At 34.1% G+C, this 13,697-nt stretch overlaps 2 protein-coding genes across 2 annotated transcripts; one reads left to right on the forward strand and one right to left on the reverse strand.

Moving 5' to 3' along the window:
* Positions 1 to 8,456: 8,456 nt before the first annotated feature.
* LOC125210022 (uncharacterized) lies at positions 8,457 to 9,602 on the reverse strand. The gene is made up of 4 exons (XM_048109602.2): positions 9,327 to 9,602; positions 9,174 to 9,232; positions 9,042 to 9,102; positions 8,457 to 8,860 (listed from the first exon to the last, which is right to left on the reverse strand). Exons 1-4 carry the CDS (start codon positions 9,430 to 9,432, stop codon positions 8,697 to 8,699), a joined length of 390 nt encoding a protein of 129 aa, XP_047965559.1. The 5' UTR covers positions 9,433 to 9,602; the 3' UTR covers positions 8,457 to 8,696.
* Positions 9,603 to 11,141: 1,539 nt separating this feature from the next.
* LOC125208935 (uncharacterized) lies at positions 11,142 to 13,520 on the forward strand. Its single transcript, XM_048108468.2, has 8 exons — positions 11,142 to 11,206; positions 11,327 to 11,573; positions 11,641 to 11,733; positions 11,918 to 12,062; positions 12,156 to 12,266; positions 12,362 to 12,444; positions 12,534 to 12,591; positions 13,294 to 13,520. The coding sequence occupies exons 2-8, from the start codon at positions 11,346 to 11,348 to the stop codon at positions 13,371 to 13,373; spliced, it is 798 nt and encodes a 265-aa protein (XP_047964425.1). The 5' UTR covers positions 11,142 to 11,206; positions 11,327 to 11,345; the 3' UTR covers positions 13,374 to 13,520.
* Positions 13,521 to 13,697: the final 177 nt, after the last annotated feature.

Genomic DNA, 13,697 nt, shown 5'->3' on the forward strand with positions numbered 1-13,697 from the left:
TGTTGATCTCAATTAAAAAATAATTACATATTTTTAATTCATGTAATATTTAATATTCTAAAGATATATAGTTAATGTTTTCTCTTTTTTTTAAAAAAGAAATATTAGAGTTCTTGTATATTCACTATATTAACAATAAATTAAATTTTGATATATAATGGAGTAGTATAATTTATACTGATTGGGTTTGTGGTTTTGATTTTAATTATTTGTTCCAATATTTTAATTTTTTTTAAATTCTTAATTTGAGTGACAGAGTCTTACTAGTACTAGTCAATTAAAATAAAAAAATTATTTGATGTAACAAAGGCTATAGAAAATAACACAAAAATACGATAACACACAAAAATACGATAACACAAAAAAATACTTCATCATAATAACTATATTATTTTATTATAAATTAAAATTTGAAAAAAAAAATGTTTTAATTTTTAGTAATTTTTATTTTTTTCATATATTAAAATAAGTGATTTCATTGTTGTATATTTTACGATATTAAAAAAAACAAGCTATAAATGAATAGTAATTCTATATTAAGTTTTCAAATTATTTTATAATTAAATATAATGTTTTAGTTATATGGTGTTTAAATTAATACTACTATAATGATAAATTTGTAATCTAAATTAATATTTTTTAAAATACGTATTAATTAACATGGCAAAAAGATATATATACATATGAATTTTTATGAAATCCATTTATAACTTTTATGCATGATTCAAGTTTATCGCTAATTAATGAACATGCATATAGATAAATGTATTTAATTTGATTTGATTTTCCTTAACTAGATACATATTCATTTAATATGATATTAGGATAAATTAGTCACAATATAAAATATAGCTATGTTAAAGTGACATAGGGGTATTATGGCTTGGAGACATTATGTCTCTAAATCACTGCTCTATCAATAATTAACCCTCACATATTGAATTTCAATCACATTAATTGGTATCATCACCACACCAGTTTACAAAGTGTCATTACCTTATTTAACTCAAAATACTTTAATAATTTGTTCAAAGTTATACTTTACATACACGGGGAGTGATCAATTGTTAACTCATCATTTAATTACTAACTACAACTAATTTAAGGCCACATGATTTTAAAAAACGTGTGGTCTACAATTTGCCACGTGTAATTTTTGTTTTTATTAATTAAATCGAAAAAAATTTAAAAAAAAACGCCAAATTAGGGTTTTGGATGAAAATGTCAATATAGTGTTTCGAAAATATCAACACAATGCTTTGAGAATGTCAACACAAATTTAGGATTGACATTGTATATGCTTTATATTAACATATTATCTTAGCTGTATTGACATTAGTCTGTGTACGAAAAATACGAAAATTCTAGATTTTTTTTTTCAAATTTTGACGTCGGAACATATGCATGTAGTATATCGTTGGAATCCTTATAAAATTATCTTTAATTTGATATATGTTATATGAATTTAAAGTTTTGAGATTTCTTTTAAAAGTTAGTTATAACTAACTTGACATTAATACCCCTATTAATATTTTTTGGAATTAATCCTATGGCCTTATTGACGTTTTTTGTTGATCGTATTGATATTTCGTGGTTGGTGATTTAGGCCTTTAATTTGAATATCTAATGACTATTATTGAGTTGTAGTTAGCAATTAAGCATTGAGTTGGCAATATAACACCCCCCTACGTGACAGATTATATAAAATGGGTTGCAGATTAACTACTTGAAAATATGTAAAAAAAATGTACTAATATTTTCTAAACTAAGTTTTGGGAATGTGTCACCAAAGATGGGCGTCGTATCCGTGGGGCTGTAAAGAGATTTTGATGTTATCCGCGAATAAGGACTAGCCGTCCTCTACGTAATATGCAACTAATTTGATTTGGAAAAATAATTTGATACATGATGATTATTAATTTATTCTTAGTCAACTTTTGTATATGGTGCATCTCTGTCTGAAATTTAGACTATTACATAGAGAATCCCAACCCAATCCATTCACGTGGAGGCGACTTCGAAACTCCTCTCTCTATGACGGAGAGAAATCTAAAATATTCAGAATGAGAACAATAAAGATAACAATACAATTATATACAAACAAAGCTATAAGCCATTTACATTTCTTACATTGTAAAACACTAGACCCAAACTCATTTTAAGGTTTTTGTATGGAGCAACACTAAATATGGTACTATCGCAAAAATTTTGTGAGATATATATTTAAAAATTATGTAAATTTTGAATTTGGTGTATGTAAATGGTTAGAATAATACTACATTAATATGACATATACTTAAAAAAGCTTGGTTGGAGATGGTCTAACTATTGAAAAGATTCTAGTGCAAATTGTGCAATAAATTGATAAAAAGCTAATTACCAACAACCATATATGAGCGTATTTCCCCTCTCTTATTCCTTTTTTTTTTTTTTTGAAATAATACACATAAATAAATAATTATATTTATTTTACAACACCTTAATTCCAGCACCATGCAAAAGTATTTGGATTGGTAAATTAATTTTAAAGTTATAGTACAATTCAGTACCACTCCATAAAAACTAAAATTGAAGGGAAACATATAGTTAGAATTTAGAAACTTTAAAAATTAAAAAGCGAGAGGTATATACAGTCACACGGAATGTGACAAAAAATTATGGAATAACAGATTCCATTGGCATATCACGAGAAAAAAAGACAATGCATGTGAATTTGATGTTTCCGTTTTGCTCGATTCAAATTTAATGATGATTTAAAATCAATGTTCAGTTTTTAATCAGGCGATGTACTGTTAAAATATCCTAGTTCATTAATGAAAAACGATCTTATGCATTTAGAAATTAATTAGATGAGTTAAAAATATGACAAGATCAATTAAATTTCCGTCCTTGAACAGAAGAGATTCTATAAAACATATTAGTATAAGTACGTATATACAGAGACTATATACTAGTAATCCGTTGATTTTACTACTTGCAATATTTTTTTATGATGGGTCCCTACTACTATAATGAATTGAGGGCGTACAATTAGTATTTATGTGAATTAGTATAATGAATTGAGAGCGTACAATTGATACTATATAATGTTTTAGTATTTATGTGAATTAGTACAATGAATTGGGAGCGTACAATTGATACTATATGTATAAACTGTTAGTCAGTTGAAACTAAAAAAATTACAATTAGTATATTACAACTATCCCATGTTAATGTAAAAAAAATGAATGAAATCACTATATAAGTCTTATGAGTCCAGCCTTTTATCACCAATTGATTTTAGGATGAAATTCATGGATTTCTATCATGGTATCAGAGCAGGTCGCCGACTGTGGGTCAAATTTAACCGACCCAGTAGTATATCAGGGCCTAAACCGGAAAAATGACTAACCTAACAGCATATCTGGACTTAAAATTTGGGCCAAGTGATCCAACCGAGCGAAAAAAAAATTAGGTCAGTTGTCCAATCAATCATAAAATAGTCCAACCCCTCTAAGGTTCACCTTAAAAGGTTTGAGAGATGATGCCGACAATTGAAACTAAAAAAATATATTAAAACTATCTCACATTTAAAAAAAAAACTGAAATCACTATTTAAGTCTTATAGACCCCTTCTCTTATCACCAATTAATTTTATGATAGAATTCTTATATTTTTATTATAATTATTAGTATTTGTGTGAGTAAATTTCTATTATAAATATTAAGTAGTATTTGTGTGAGTAAAATCTGAATGAGAGTGCCCCTGTATCCACAATGCCGCACGTGGCGATCACGAATACGTGCGTAGATATTGCCAGTTGTAAGAATGAAGACAAGGCCGTTGGTCAAGTTCAGCGTATCACGCTGTAAGCGATAAAAGAGTCTCGAATGGTGGGCTGCCACATCATCGGGGGGGCACTGATTCTGCAGGAGCAGCAGATCACGGGCAGTTTCCAGTGGGCGAAGATATTTGTTTGGAGAACGTTGTATGCTGTCTAAATTTGGTAATCTTTGGTGATGGAATAAACTAGATATACGTTTCCGTGGGCGGCGAAGCACGTGGTTTGGTGTGTTTCAGTTTTCCCTGCACCATTTTCTGTGTGCTTCTTCCGGTGTTTTCATTATTTTTTTTATTACTCCTACTAAATGAACAGGGAGTATTTAAAGACAATAGTATAGTATTTTACTATTGGATCTGAATTTAAAATAATTTGATATCAGAGAATTAAATGTACTGTTTTGCTTCATATACTTTATGGAAAAATGTTCTATTGGAATACATACTTTTATCCAAAAATATAATCTTAATAATGAAATATACTTCCTCTGTCCACAAAATAATATTCACAATTGGCATTTTTGGTCGTCAAAATAGTATTCACTTTTGTCATTTGATGTCCACAAAATAATGTCGACATTTACTTTTTTTTATGAATGGATTTCCACTATCTCATTATTACACTCACATTCTATCATAAACTAATATATAAAGTGAGATCCACGTTTCATTACTTTTTCAACCCATTTTCCTTAACATTTCTTAAATCTTGCACCAAATCAAAATGAGACTTTAAATCGTGGATAAGAGAGTACGAGTTTTAATGCAAAACTTATAAAATAAATTAGAGATAAAAAATAAGGAATTAATTTAATATTGTAGAAAATGTAACTCAAGTCATTACAAATAAATTTACCACAAATAAATATAGACTAATTTGGATGAATGATCTAAAATGAAAACATAACTATTTTTCGTGGACGATAGTATTACGTGGAGTATCTTCTAGTTCCATATTTATATAAGTGCAAATTACCGAAAACCTCGAGTTTGGTCAAATTATGGTTTATCCCGCAATTTTCCAAAAAATATAATGTACTCCGTTAATATTTGTTCTTAATTATTAGTAGTTTTTATTTATTCTTTATTAAAATTGTATATGATATAACAATATAAAAAATCATGGAGTATATGAAAATGTCAATATTAATAAAAAGGTTTTGAATTAAAAATTATGAATATTATGTAGATACAATTGATGTAATAGGTTATTCATTATTCATATTAAATATTACCGATTTGGTAGGTGGAATATTAAATACCGATAATATCGAACAGGCGTTGGTTGTAAGTTGTAACAAAATGCCACACATACTATAAATAATTACGTTACATAAGTAATAGTACTATTAGTATTATTGAATAGAGGTGTCACCTTCACTTCACTATTACATGGTAGGCTGTACCTAAGAGCACTCCCAATGGAGTTCCCTAAAAACTCCCTTATTTCTCCCTAACTCCTGCCACATCAGCGCCACATCAGCACCAAAATTTATCCCCAGTTTTTAGCCAAGTGCTACATTGGTTTCTCCCTTATTTCTCCCTTATTTCTCCCTAACTCAACATTTCATTTTTACATCATTATTTTTTATATTATTTAATTTTCCCTACAAATGTATTTAATAAATAGACTAATAATGAACAATTCATCGTTGTATTAATCATTGGAAAATATAATACAACGAGAAAAAAAAAACTACAAATAAAAAACGCAAATAAACAAAGATTTAAAAAAAAAAAATCTAAGACGGAGGGGCCGGAGGGGCGTCGGGATCGAGCCCCAGCGTACTCTGCAGGTGTTGGATGCATTTCCAGAGGGCCGCCTTTTCTTCAGGGGTCCCGCCGCCGGTGAAGTACAGCGTGTACATCTGGGTCAGATTGGCGACATTGCTCGAATAAGTGGCTTTTTCTAAGTCGATGACGGATTCCGACGCGACTTCCGACGTTGCGCCCTTCCCCTTCCGCCTCCCCTTCGCCTTCTTCACTCCCTCCGGGCGCTCGTGCGGACCATCCCCACTCAAGTCGATGTGGGCCGCGCTCCCCTCGCTCTCCGAAACGCTAAGTCGCGAGCGCACCGATTTCCCGTGCAGCGCGTCGTGCATTCCCGTCCGGAATTTGGGGAGATCCTTCAGCTTATCGTAGATGTTCCAATACTTGAAGCCCTTCGTCGACAAGTACTGGCTACTATACATCCGGATGGCCTCATCTCGGACCATGTGCTCGTTCTGGCCACTCGTCATGTGAGTCATCAAGTTAGAATAAATACCGTTGAAGTGCCCGCAGTCCCTCATGAGGCGCTCCCAATGCCGACGGATCGCCTCGCTGCCATGGTCCTTCATTGAGGCAGTCTTGTGGCTCCTGTACTTCGCGGCAATCCGCTCCCAGAATATGATCTCAGTCTGGTAGTTGCTGCGCTCCGCGTCCTGTGACGTGTCCGCCCAGCAGTCGGCTATCAGCTCGGACTCTTGCAGAGTGTAAGTAGTCCTTACCCGCTTCGGCCTCTCATCGGAACCCGTATCAGTCGCAGCCGACGACGCCGGCGCCTTCCCCCTCCCGCTCCTAGAAGGCGGCTCGGTGGGCGTTTCTTCCACCTCGAAGTCCTCCGCGCTCAGTGTCGCGGCCTGAGATTCTTGGTCGCCTGGGGTTGATCCGGGGGTGTCGAACTGGGGCCGATACACATCGTCGGCTGGAAAGGGCATTCTGCCGGCAGAGTTGAAGTACGGAGAAAGTCTCCGCGCCGGAGGAGTCTGCAAAGGAGACGGACCCCCGTATGGAAGTTGGCCGGGAGGAGAACCCATCGCCAACAACGACTGCATCCACTGCTCGTTTGCTTCATCCGTGTTGGGAATTTGTGAACTCGACTCTTTCCCCTTACCCTTATCCTTACCCGATCGGGAACTTTTCTTCCAAAAGCTCATAATTTTGATGAAAATTGAAGATTGGGAGAAGAGATTGAAAATGGAGAGAATGAAGATTGTGGGTGATGAATGGAGGAAGTGGAGGAAATATTTATAGGGGTGGAATGTAAAATAGCCGTTGGGTTCAAAAAAAAAAAAAAAAAATTTTAATTATCGCCGATTATCGCCGAGCGTCGCCACAGTGGCCGGCGATCGCTCGGCGATAATCCGGCGTTAGAACGCCACTCGGCGAAGCAACGGCAACATTATCGCCGAATTATCGCCGACTTCGCCACAATGGCCGGCGATAATTCGGCGATAACCGGCGATTTATCGCCGAGAATTCGCCACCTCCATTGGGAATGCTCTAAACAATAATATCGTCACAATAATAAACGGCATGCAGTTTTTAGCCTTTTTTGCTGTTCACGCTCGCGTAGTTGAGTCCTATCTAAGTAATCAATAATTTTTATTTTGTATGTCGTACGATCATATTTATTCTCAATTGGCACTTGGGTTACTGTCTCATTAAAACTCCATAACTCTACTGCAAATCGACAAATGTTGAATTTTGGGCAGTTGGCAGAGATTTATTTTTTGGAGTCCGAATTTAATTCAACATTTTTGCAATTCTTTTTATTCACCATCCTTTTGGGATTGTTAAAGTTTAATAAAGCCAAAATTATTCTGTATTCAGGCTTTTCATGGAGGAGGATTGGAATGAAGCCAAGAATACAGGCATGTGATGACCGCCATGGCCTGACACGTGTTGTGTTGTTCAAAACTTTTCCATGACCTAATACTAATAGCACTTTTTTTAGTTGTATTGACGTATTTTAAAACAATAAAAAAAAATAATAGGAGTATTTCCCGTTAATAATTTACGAGAGACATGTCTCGTGATTGACGTATTTTAAAACAATAAAAAAAATAATAGGAGCACTTTTTTTGCTTAGTAGGAATCCTTGGAAATTATAGGAAATTTGTTTTCTTCATTTGTGACTTGTGAGAGAGCTACAAAGACAAAAATGTCAAAAAAAAAATAAAATTTGAGTTTATTTTACTGTTTCACAGGCAATTAATTGTAAAGACAAGTACTATTCAATGAAATGCAACTGACAGCAATGAAATGGCCCAATGGCTTCTCCTGTCACAACATGAATCTATTTATGCCCCACTGGTTGGGGATTTTCCATAATCACAATAACACTTGTAATATTGATTATTAAAGGGTTAAATCAAATTTTATTTAGTTGTAGGAATTTAATACTGTATGTGATTCCAAATACAGCCCCTCCATACAAATGATATTACAACTGCTTTCATTTTCTAGAGATGGTTGAGTCCTTTGATTGTTGGGCCTATTGTTTTTTTGCATCTCTTCGTTACTTGTACGGGCCTGATGACTACTGGGCCCAATCCCAATTTTCAATATCTCTCTGAACTCCCTTGAGGTATAAATTTTATTGATAAGTGATAACATTAATTTACCATGCTAATTAAGTACTTATTCACTCAATATATTATAGCGTACATACGAATAGTTAAATTTTCAATTCTGCTAATTTTTTATATGGTCGTCAAATTTACTACGAATTACTCCTATTATATTTATGCCTAATTAAAGTCAATTAGTTAATTTTACTGATCTCCAATTTCAAGAATGATATTGGAGGTTGCAACCCCTTTTTGACCGCCTTCAAAATCCAAGAGAAAGAACCAAAATTTATACATGGAACTAAGTAAAAATTGGCCAAAAAAAACTTGGCTACAAAAGTAAGGGTCCTTTGCTGGAAAAGTGTCGGCCACAAAATATATCCAGACAAGGCACATTCCTCATTTCCTTCCCTAACTAATTATACATAAACTACTATTTAAAACTTAACATATTTTTCTAATTAAGTCACAAGACTAGTACTAACTTGATGAATGCTTAAAAATTAATACTCGTACTACTAACAAGGTAGCAAACTCCATGTTTTATGGGATGAGCGGAATTTGCTTGTTGTGTATTGGACGTCGTCTTCTAACCCAAGAATAATCCATTGTGAAATATTCTGATTTGTTGGGGCTCTCTACCCATTCTCTCCATGTCCCTCTTTTTGTCGTCATCACTTCTTCTTCCTTCCCAATCCTTTTCTTGCCTGTAAAAGATCGCGTAGTAAATCATAGTATCAGAAATAGTATAATGATCATACAGATTATGTCATGAAACAGTTTTATGTTGACTCAAAAGATACTCCTAGATTGCATGTGCCAGTTTGAGTTCAAAACTACTTTATCTCCTCTTGCCTTTTCAAAAGTAGTAACTGAAAATTAACCTACCTGCCGAACCTTCCAACAACCTTTTCCGCAGCATTATTCCATTGTAAGCTGAACTCTCCACCTTTGATCAAACCAAAATATTGTCATTAACTAGTACATTCACACACACACATGAAAATTAAATGAACATACATTTGCCACTTCTAGGAGTTTGAGTTTTCTTGGTAGTGATACCAGAAGTTTCTGCTGACCTACAACAATTGAAGATATGAAGTCATGAGATAATGCTTGACATAATAATGTAAGAGAGAAAAGGGAATCACATAATAGGAAGACTATTAGTACCATACTGCTGCAAAGATTCTTGCACATTCACATTATCAGAATATGCCACCAAAAATGTGACAGCTAGGCAGAATGCAGTAGTACCAAGTTTCTTTGACAGTTCCATGCCAAGATTTCTCAAGCTAGATTTATCACTCTCTCTTTTAAATTTGCTTTGTGAAGCTTTTGATTTATACACTGGAATAGAAGACACGGAGTATAAAAAGGAGATCGATGCCACAACTAGAGAAGGACATACACAAAGCACAAAAATCAGAATTCCAAAATATGTAGAGAGATAAACCTATATTTTATAGATACTCCACTTTTTAGGGAACTTCACACAATTTGGGATGAATTTTCTTTTTCTTTTCTTATTTGTTTTGACACCTACTATGTTAGGACCACAAGGCTACCGCATTCCGACAAATCAGCCACTTTAATATGTGAAGCAACTTCAAATGCTTAAGTTAGTTTTTTTATTGCCTAAAGAATGTTTCTTTAATGTCTCTTTCAAAATCTGAATGTTGTTCAGATTCTGTTGCTGACAAGAAAGAATATACTACTGTATTAGATTTAATCAGTTTGATCAAACTTCTTATTTTTGTCAGTAATTATATATAGTTCTCTCTGATTCTCCTAAAGCCTATATATGTCGTTGGCTAGGATGACCTTTAGTAAATTAGTTAAAAGAATACTAGTGTTTATTCAAGATGGAGATCCTGAAAAGGAACTTGTGTTCTTTTACATACTAGTAAAATACTTTAGATATATAAATAATGCATGTGACATATTACACAACAAGGCTAGAGAAATTGCTACTAAAAAAACAACAAATAAATTAAGATTTAGCAATTGTATGTCTGCACCTAACATCCTAACATGCACTAGTTAGAATGTACAACAGAGAAGGCCTGAATCGCCTGATCTCCAACACTTGTATATCCGAAAACATCGCCTCTTTGCTTCGGTCATTCTCACTGGACTGGAATTCCATTCAGATTGTAAACTGCCCAAAAACAACAGTGAGAGCAATAGAAAGAAAGGTTTACAATGGGAAAGCAAAAGATCTGCCACTGGTTTCACTGCCATCCGAGCGAAGGGAGACGTTTCCAGAAAATGCTACTGGCCCTTAGTGCGTGATGTAACCACCCGTGGAAAAGCTAGACTCACTCCCCAGCAGTTGTGTAGCAAACATTCACTAGACAAGCAAAAGAACGTCGAAATCCAGCATATATTCCCAATGATCAGCATATAGTAAAGGTGATCAAAAGTAGAAAGTCCACACAATTATATATGTATCAAACGCTAGAACAATCTGTAAGCATTAACAACAGACATGCATGTAGTAGTACTAGTACGTACACAACATTTTTTTTTTGCGTATATATCAAATGAAGAAACAATAGACAAGAAGGTCGATTACATCGCATTTTTCTCTATTATGCTTATACCCTTCACACATTTCATAGCTATAACTTTTCAACCAATATCTGTTGTCTCCACTGCCAAATTCCCCAAAATCTACCAGATCTAAACTAAGCTGCCATATTATCTTGCACACAGAATTTTCAATATAATTTTGCCAAATGAAATAGAAAACTCCTCAGATAAAATAAATATATTTATAAAACTTGAATATCAAAAAATATAGACCTTAAATAATTTTAATATACATAATACTAAAGAATAATAAAAAGATTGAATAAAAAGGTTGATTAAGATTGATTAAGATCATATAAACAGAGTACTGAAATTTATTTCCTTAAATAAAAAAGAATTTAATATTTTATACTAGCACAACGTATAAAAGCCCAAACTTATTACCAATAATATATTCCCTCAAACCCTCAGAAATCTCTCCCCTTACCGCCGAAACCTGCCTCGCCGGCCTCGCTGTGGTATGTTCGGCAGTTATTGATTTTTTCAGTTCAACTATTCTGACCTAATTGTTTGTGTTTGAATTGATTTTGTTTCTATTCTAGATTGATTTCCTGCTCATTTATGCATGTTGTTTATAGATATAGATTAGGGTTCATCATGGGGCGGGCATACAGAATGAAAGGCCAGAAAAGGAAGAACAAACTTGAGAAATACGATAGAGAGCAATCAGTCGAAAAGAAAGTGAAGACGGATGGCTCCAACTCGGAGATTACGGCTTGTGATATTCCCGGGATTCCGATTGCTCCGCTGGATACGGGAAACAACAAGCAACGAGTCATCTTTGTTCTCGAGAATGCCTCGTTGGAGGTTGCCAAAGTTGGCAAGGTTCGTTTCAAAACTCCAACTTTTCTAACATTGGTGAGTATTTTATTACTGTTTTTTTTGGTGACAGACTCATCAGCTTTTGAGTTCGGACGAGCATGCCACATTTTTGGCCAAGAATAAGCGCAATCCTGCTGACTATCGCCCCGATATTGCTTTTCAGGTATTAATGTTGGATCAAAAGCATACGAATTAACAACTTGCTTTAGTATTTGCTTATGTTTTGTTGATACTCACATTGATTTGTGTATTCAGCTCAATTTGATTGCATTTCCTTTACGACCAAAGGCTTGTATGCTACCCTTTTATTGGATTTATTTCTCTCACTTTTTTCTTGGCATTTTTAGGCAATCCAAACAATTTTGGATAGTCGCGTGAACAAAAGTGGGAGGCTGAAAGCTCTCTATGTAAAAACACAACAAGGCCAACTTTTGGAGATCAAACCCCATACGCGTCTGCCAAGAACATATAAGAGGTTCTCCGGTCTCATGGGTCAGTACAACTGTTTAAAGACCTAGCACATTTTGCATATATCTGTTTGACAAACGTAATTACACTTCTAATCTTTGTTATTAACTGTTACAGTTCAATTGCTGCAAGATCTGCGCATTACTGCAACTGGCAATGGTGAGAAACTTTTACGCCTTATACAGAACCCTGTGACCCAGTATTTACCCACCAACAGTCGTAAAATAGGTGAAGTGGATATTCTTTGCTGATTTTTGTTTCTAGTGTTTGTGTTTGCTGCCAAATTAAATCCCAACTGGTTTTATTGGACACTTGGACTACAGGCTTCTCTCATAGTTCAGAAAAGTTGATTGACATGCACAACTATGTTGGTAAAATCAACGAAGATTTGGATTTAGTTTTTGTGGTACATTACCAGTCTTTCTCGCTACTTTCTTTACCAGTGCTATTCATTTAGCTTGAATTCGTTAACATTCTTCTCTGGTGCATCGACAGTTAGGAGCAATGTCCCATGGAAAAATTGATGAAGATTATGTTGAAGATTATATCTCAAGTAAGTGCTCTAGAATCCATGAAATGTGTAAATTTAAGTCAACATCTTTTGCAGGATTTCGCTTATATTTTCTGCTCCTTATATTTTTAAAAATTGTGAGGAATGAGGTATAAGTTTCCCCTTATCTCATACCTGAGGAGAACTTAAGCCAAATTGGTTTGGGTCCATAATAGTGATTTATTTCAGTCTGGGACCACAAAATAACCATTGCCAGAATGCCTTTGCCTTATTTTTTACAATTTGGTTGATCAATTTAATTGTCTGAAAAAATATTCTGCTAGAAAGGAAGAGAAGCATAGAAACGAGATAAATCATATGATTAATACTCACCTTTCTAAGTGGTAGGCATATCACCAAATTAGTGCTAAAAGCCAACATAATCATAGCCCTTTGGTGATCAACTCATTTGAAATGAAGAAAAGTAAATATTAGAGCTTAGACACATCATAATGATTTCAAGTGATTCAGCCCTTGTTTGTGCAGTTACTTCTATTTTTCAGATCACTTCTTTGAATATTAACTTTTGGTTCAGTAAGGTGACATATGATGTTGATTTATATCCTAAGTCAGATAATCCAGTTTACAAAGTTATTAAGCCATATTACCTAATTTGTCAGGGTATTTTGCAAGAATTTCACGGTTTGCTTCTAGTTTTTGTTTTTGGAATGTGTGTATTCTGATTATCTTGATGTCTCCTTGCAGTCTCCGAATATCCATTGAGTGCTGCATATGCCATTTCGATAATTACAAATGCTGTAGAGCGAAAGTTCAAGATCTTGTAAGTCGTAGCCAAAGCCCCTAGGCTGTAAGTTTGGTTTCGTATACAAGCAAGCGCAAGCAGTGACTTTAGCATATTTTCAGTTTTCCTTTGCCAGATTGTACTAGTTTTCTTTTGCAGTTATTTAATTATATATAAGTATGATAATCGAAAAGCGATATATTTTTGTAAATGTGCGTTCTTATGTTGTGAATTTTGAGATATACTCCAACCAATTAATAAAATATCCTAAAAGTACTTCTAAATTTTAATTGCAAGAAAAACATGAAATTAGGCACCATATAAAGGAATTAATTTGCATAAGAATGATTAGAAACTGACATCCAAA

The sequence above is a fragment of the Salvia hispanica genome, chromosome 3, assembly GCF_029641045.1.
Source record: "Salvia hispanica isolate PSC_SH4W2 chromosome 3, Shi_PSC_v1, whole genome shotgun sequence".
Classification (NCBI taxonomy): Eukaryota; Viridiplantae; Streptophyta; class Magnoliopsida; order Lamiales; family Lamiaceae; genus Salvia; species Salvia hispanica.

Coding starts and splice junctions, on each gene's coding strand:
- LOC125210022 (XM_048109602.2), bottom strand. CDS start 9,432: ATGGAACTGTCAAAGAAACTTGGTACTACTGCATTCTGCCTAGCTGTC. Junction 9,233..9,326: donor AGAATCTTTGCAGCAGTATG/GTACTAATAGTC, acceptor CAATTGTTGTAG/GTCAGCAGAAACTTCTGGTA. Junction 9,103..9,173: donor AACTCCTAGAAGTGGCAAAT/GTATGTTCATTT, acceptor GTTTGATCAAAG/GTGGAGAGTTCAGCTTACAA.
- LOC125208935 (XM_048108468.2), top strand. CDS start 11,346: ATGGGGCGGGCATACAGAATGAAAGGCCAGAAAAGGAAGAACAAACTT. Junction 12,063..12,155: donor GAGGTTCTCCGGTCTCATGG/GTCAGTACAACT, acceptor TAACTGTTACAG/TTCAATTGCTGCAAGATCTG. Junction 12,267..12,361: donor CACCAACAGTCGTAAAATAG/GTGAAGTGGATA, acceptor CTTGGACTACAG/GCTTCTCTCATAGTTCAGAA.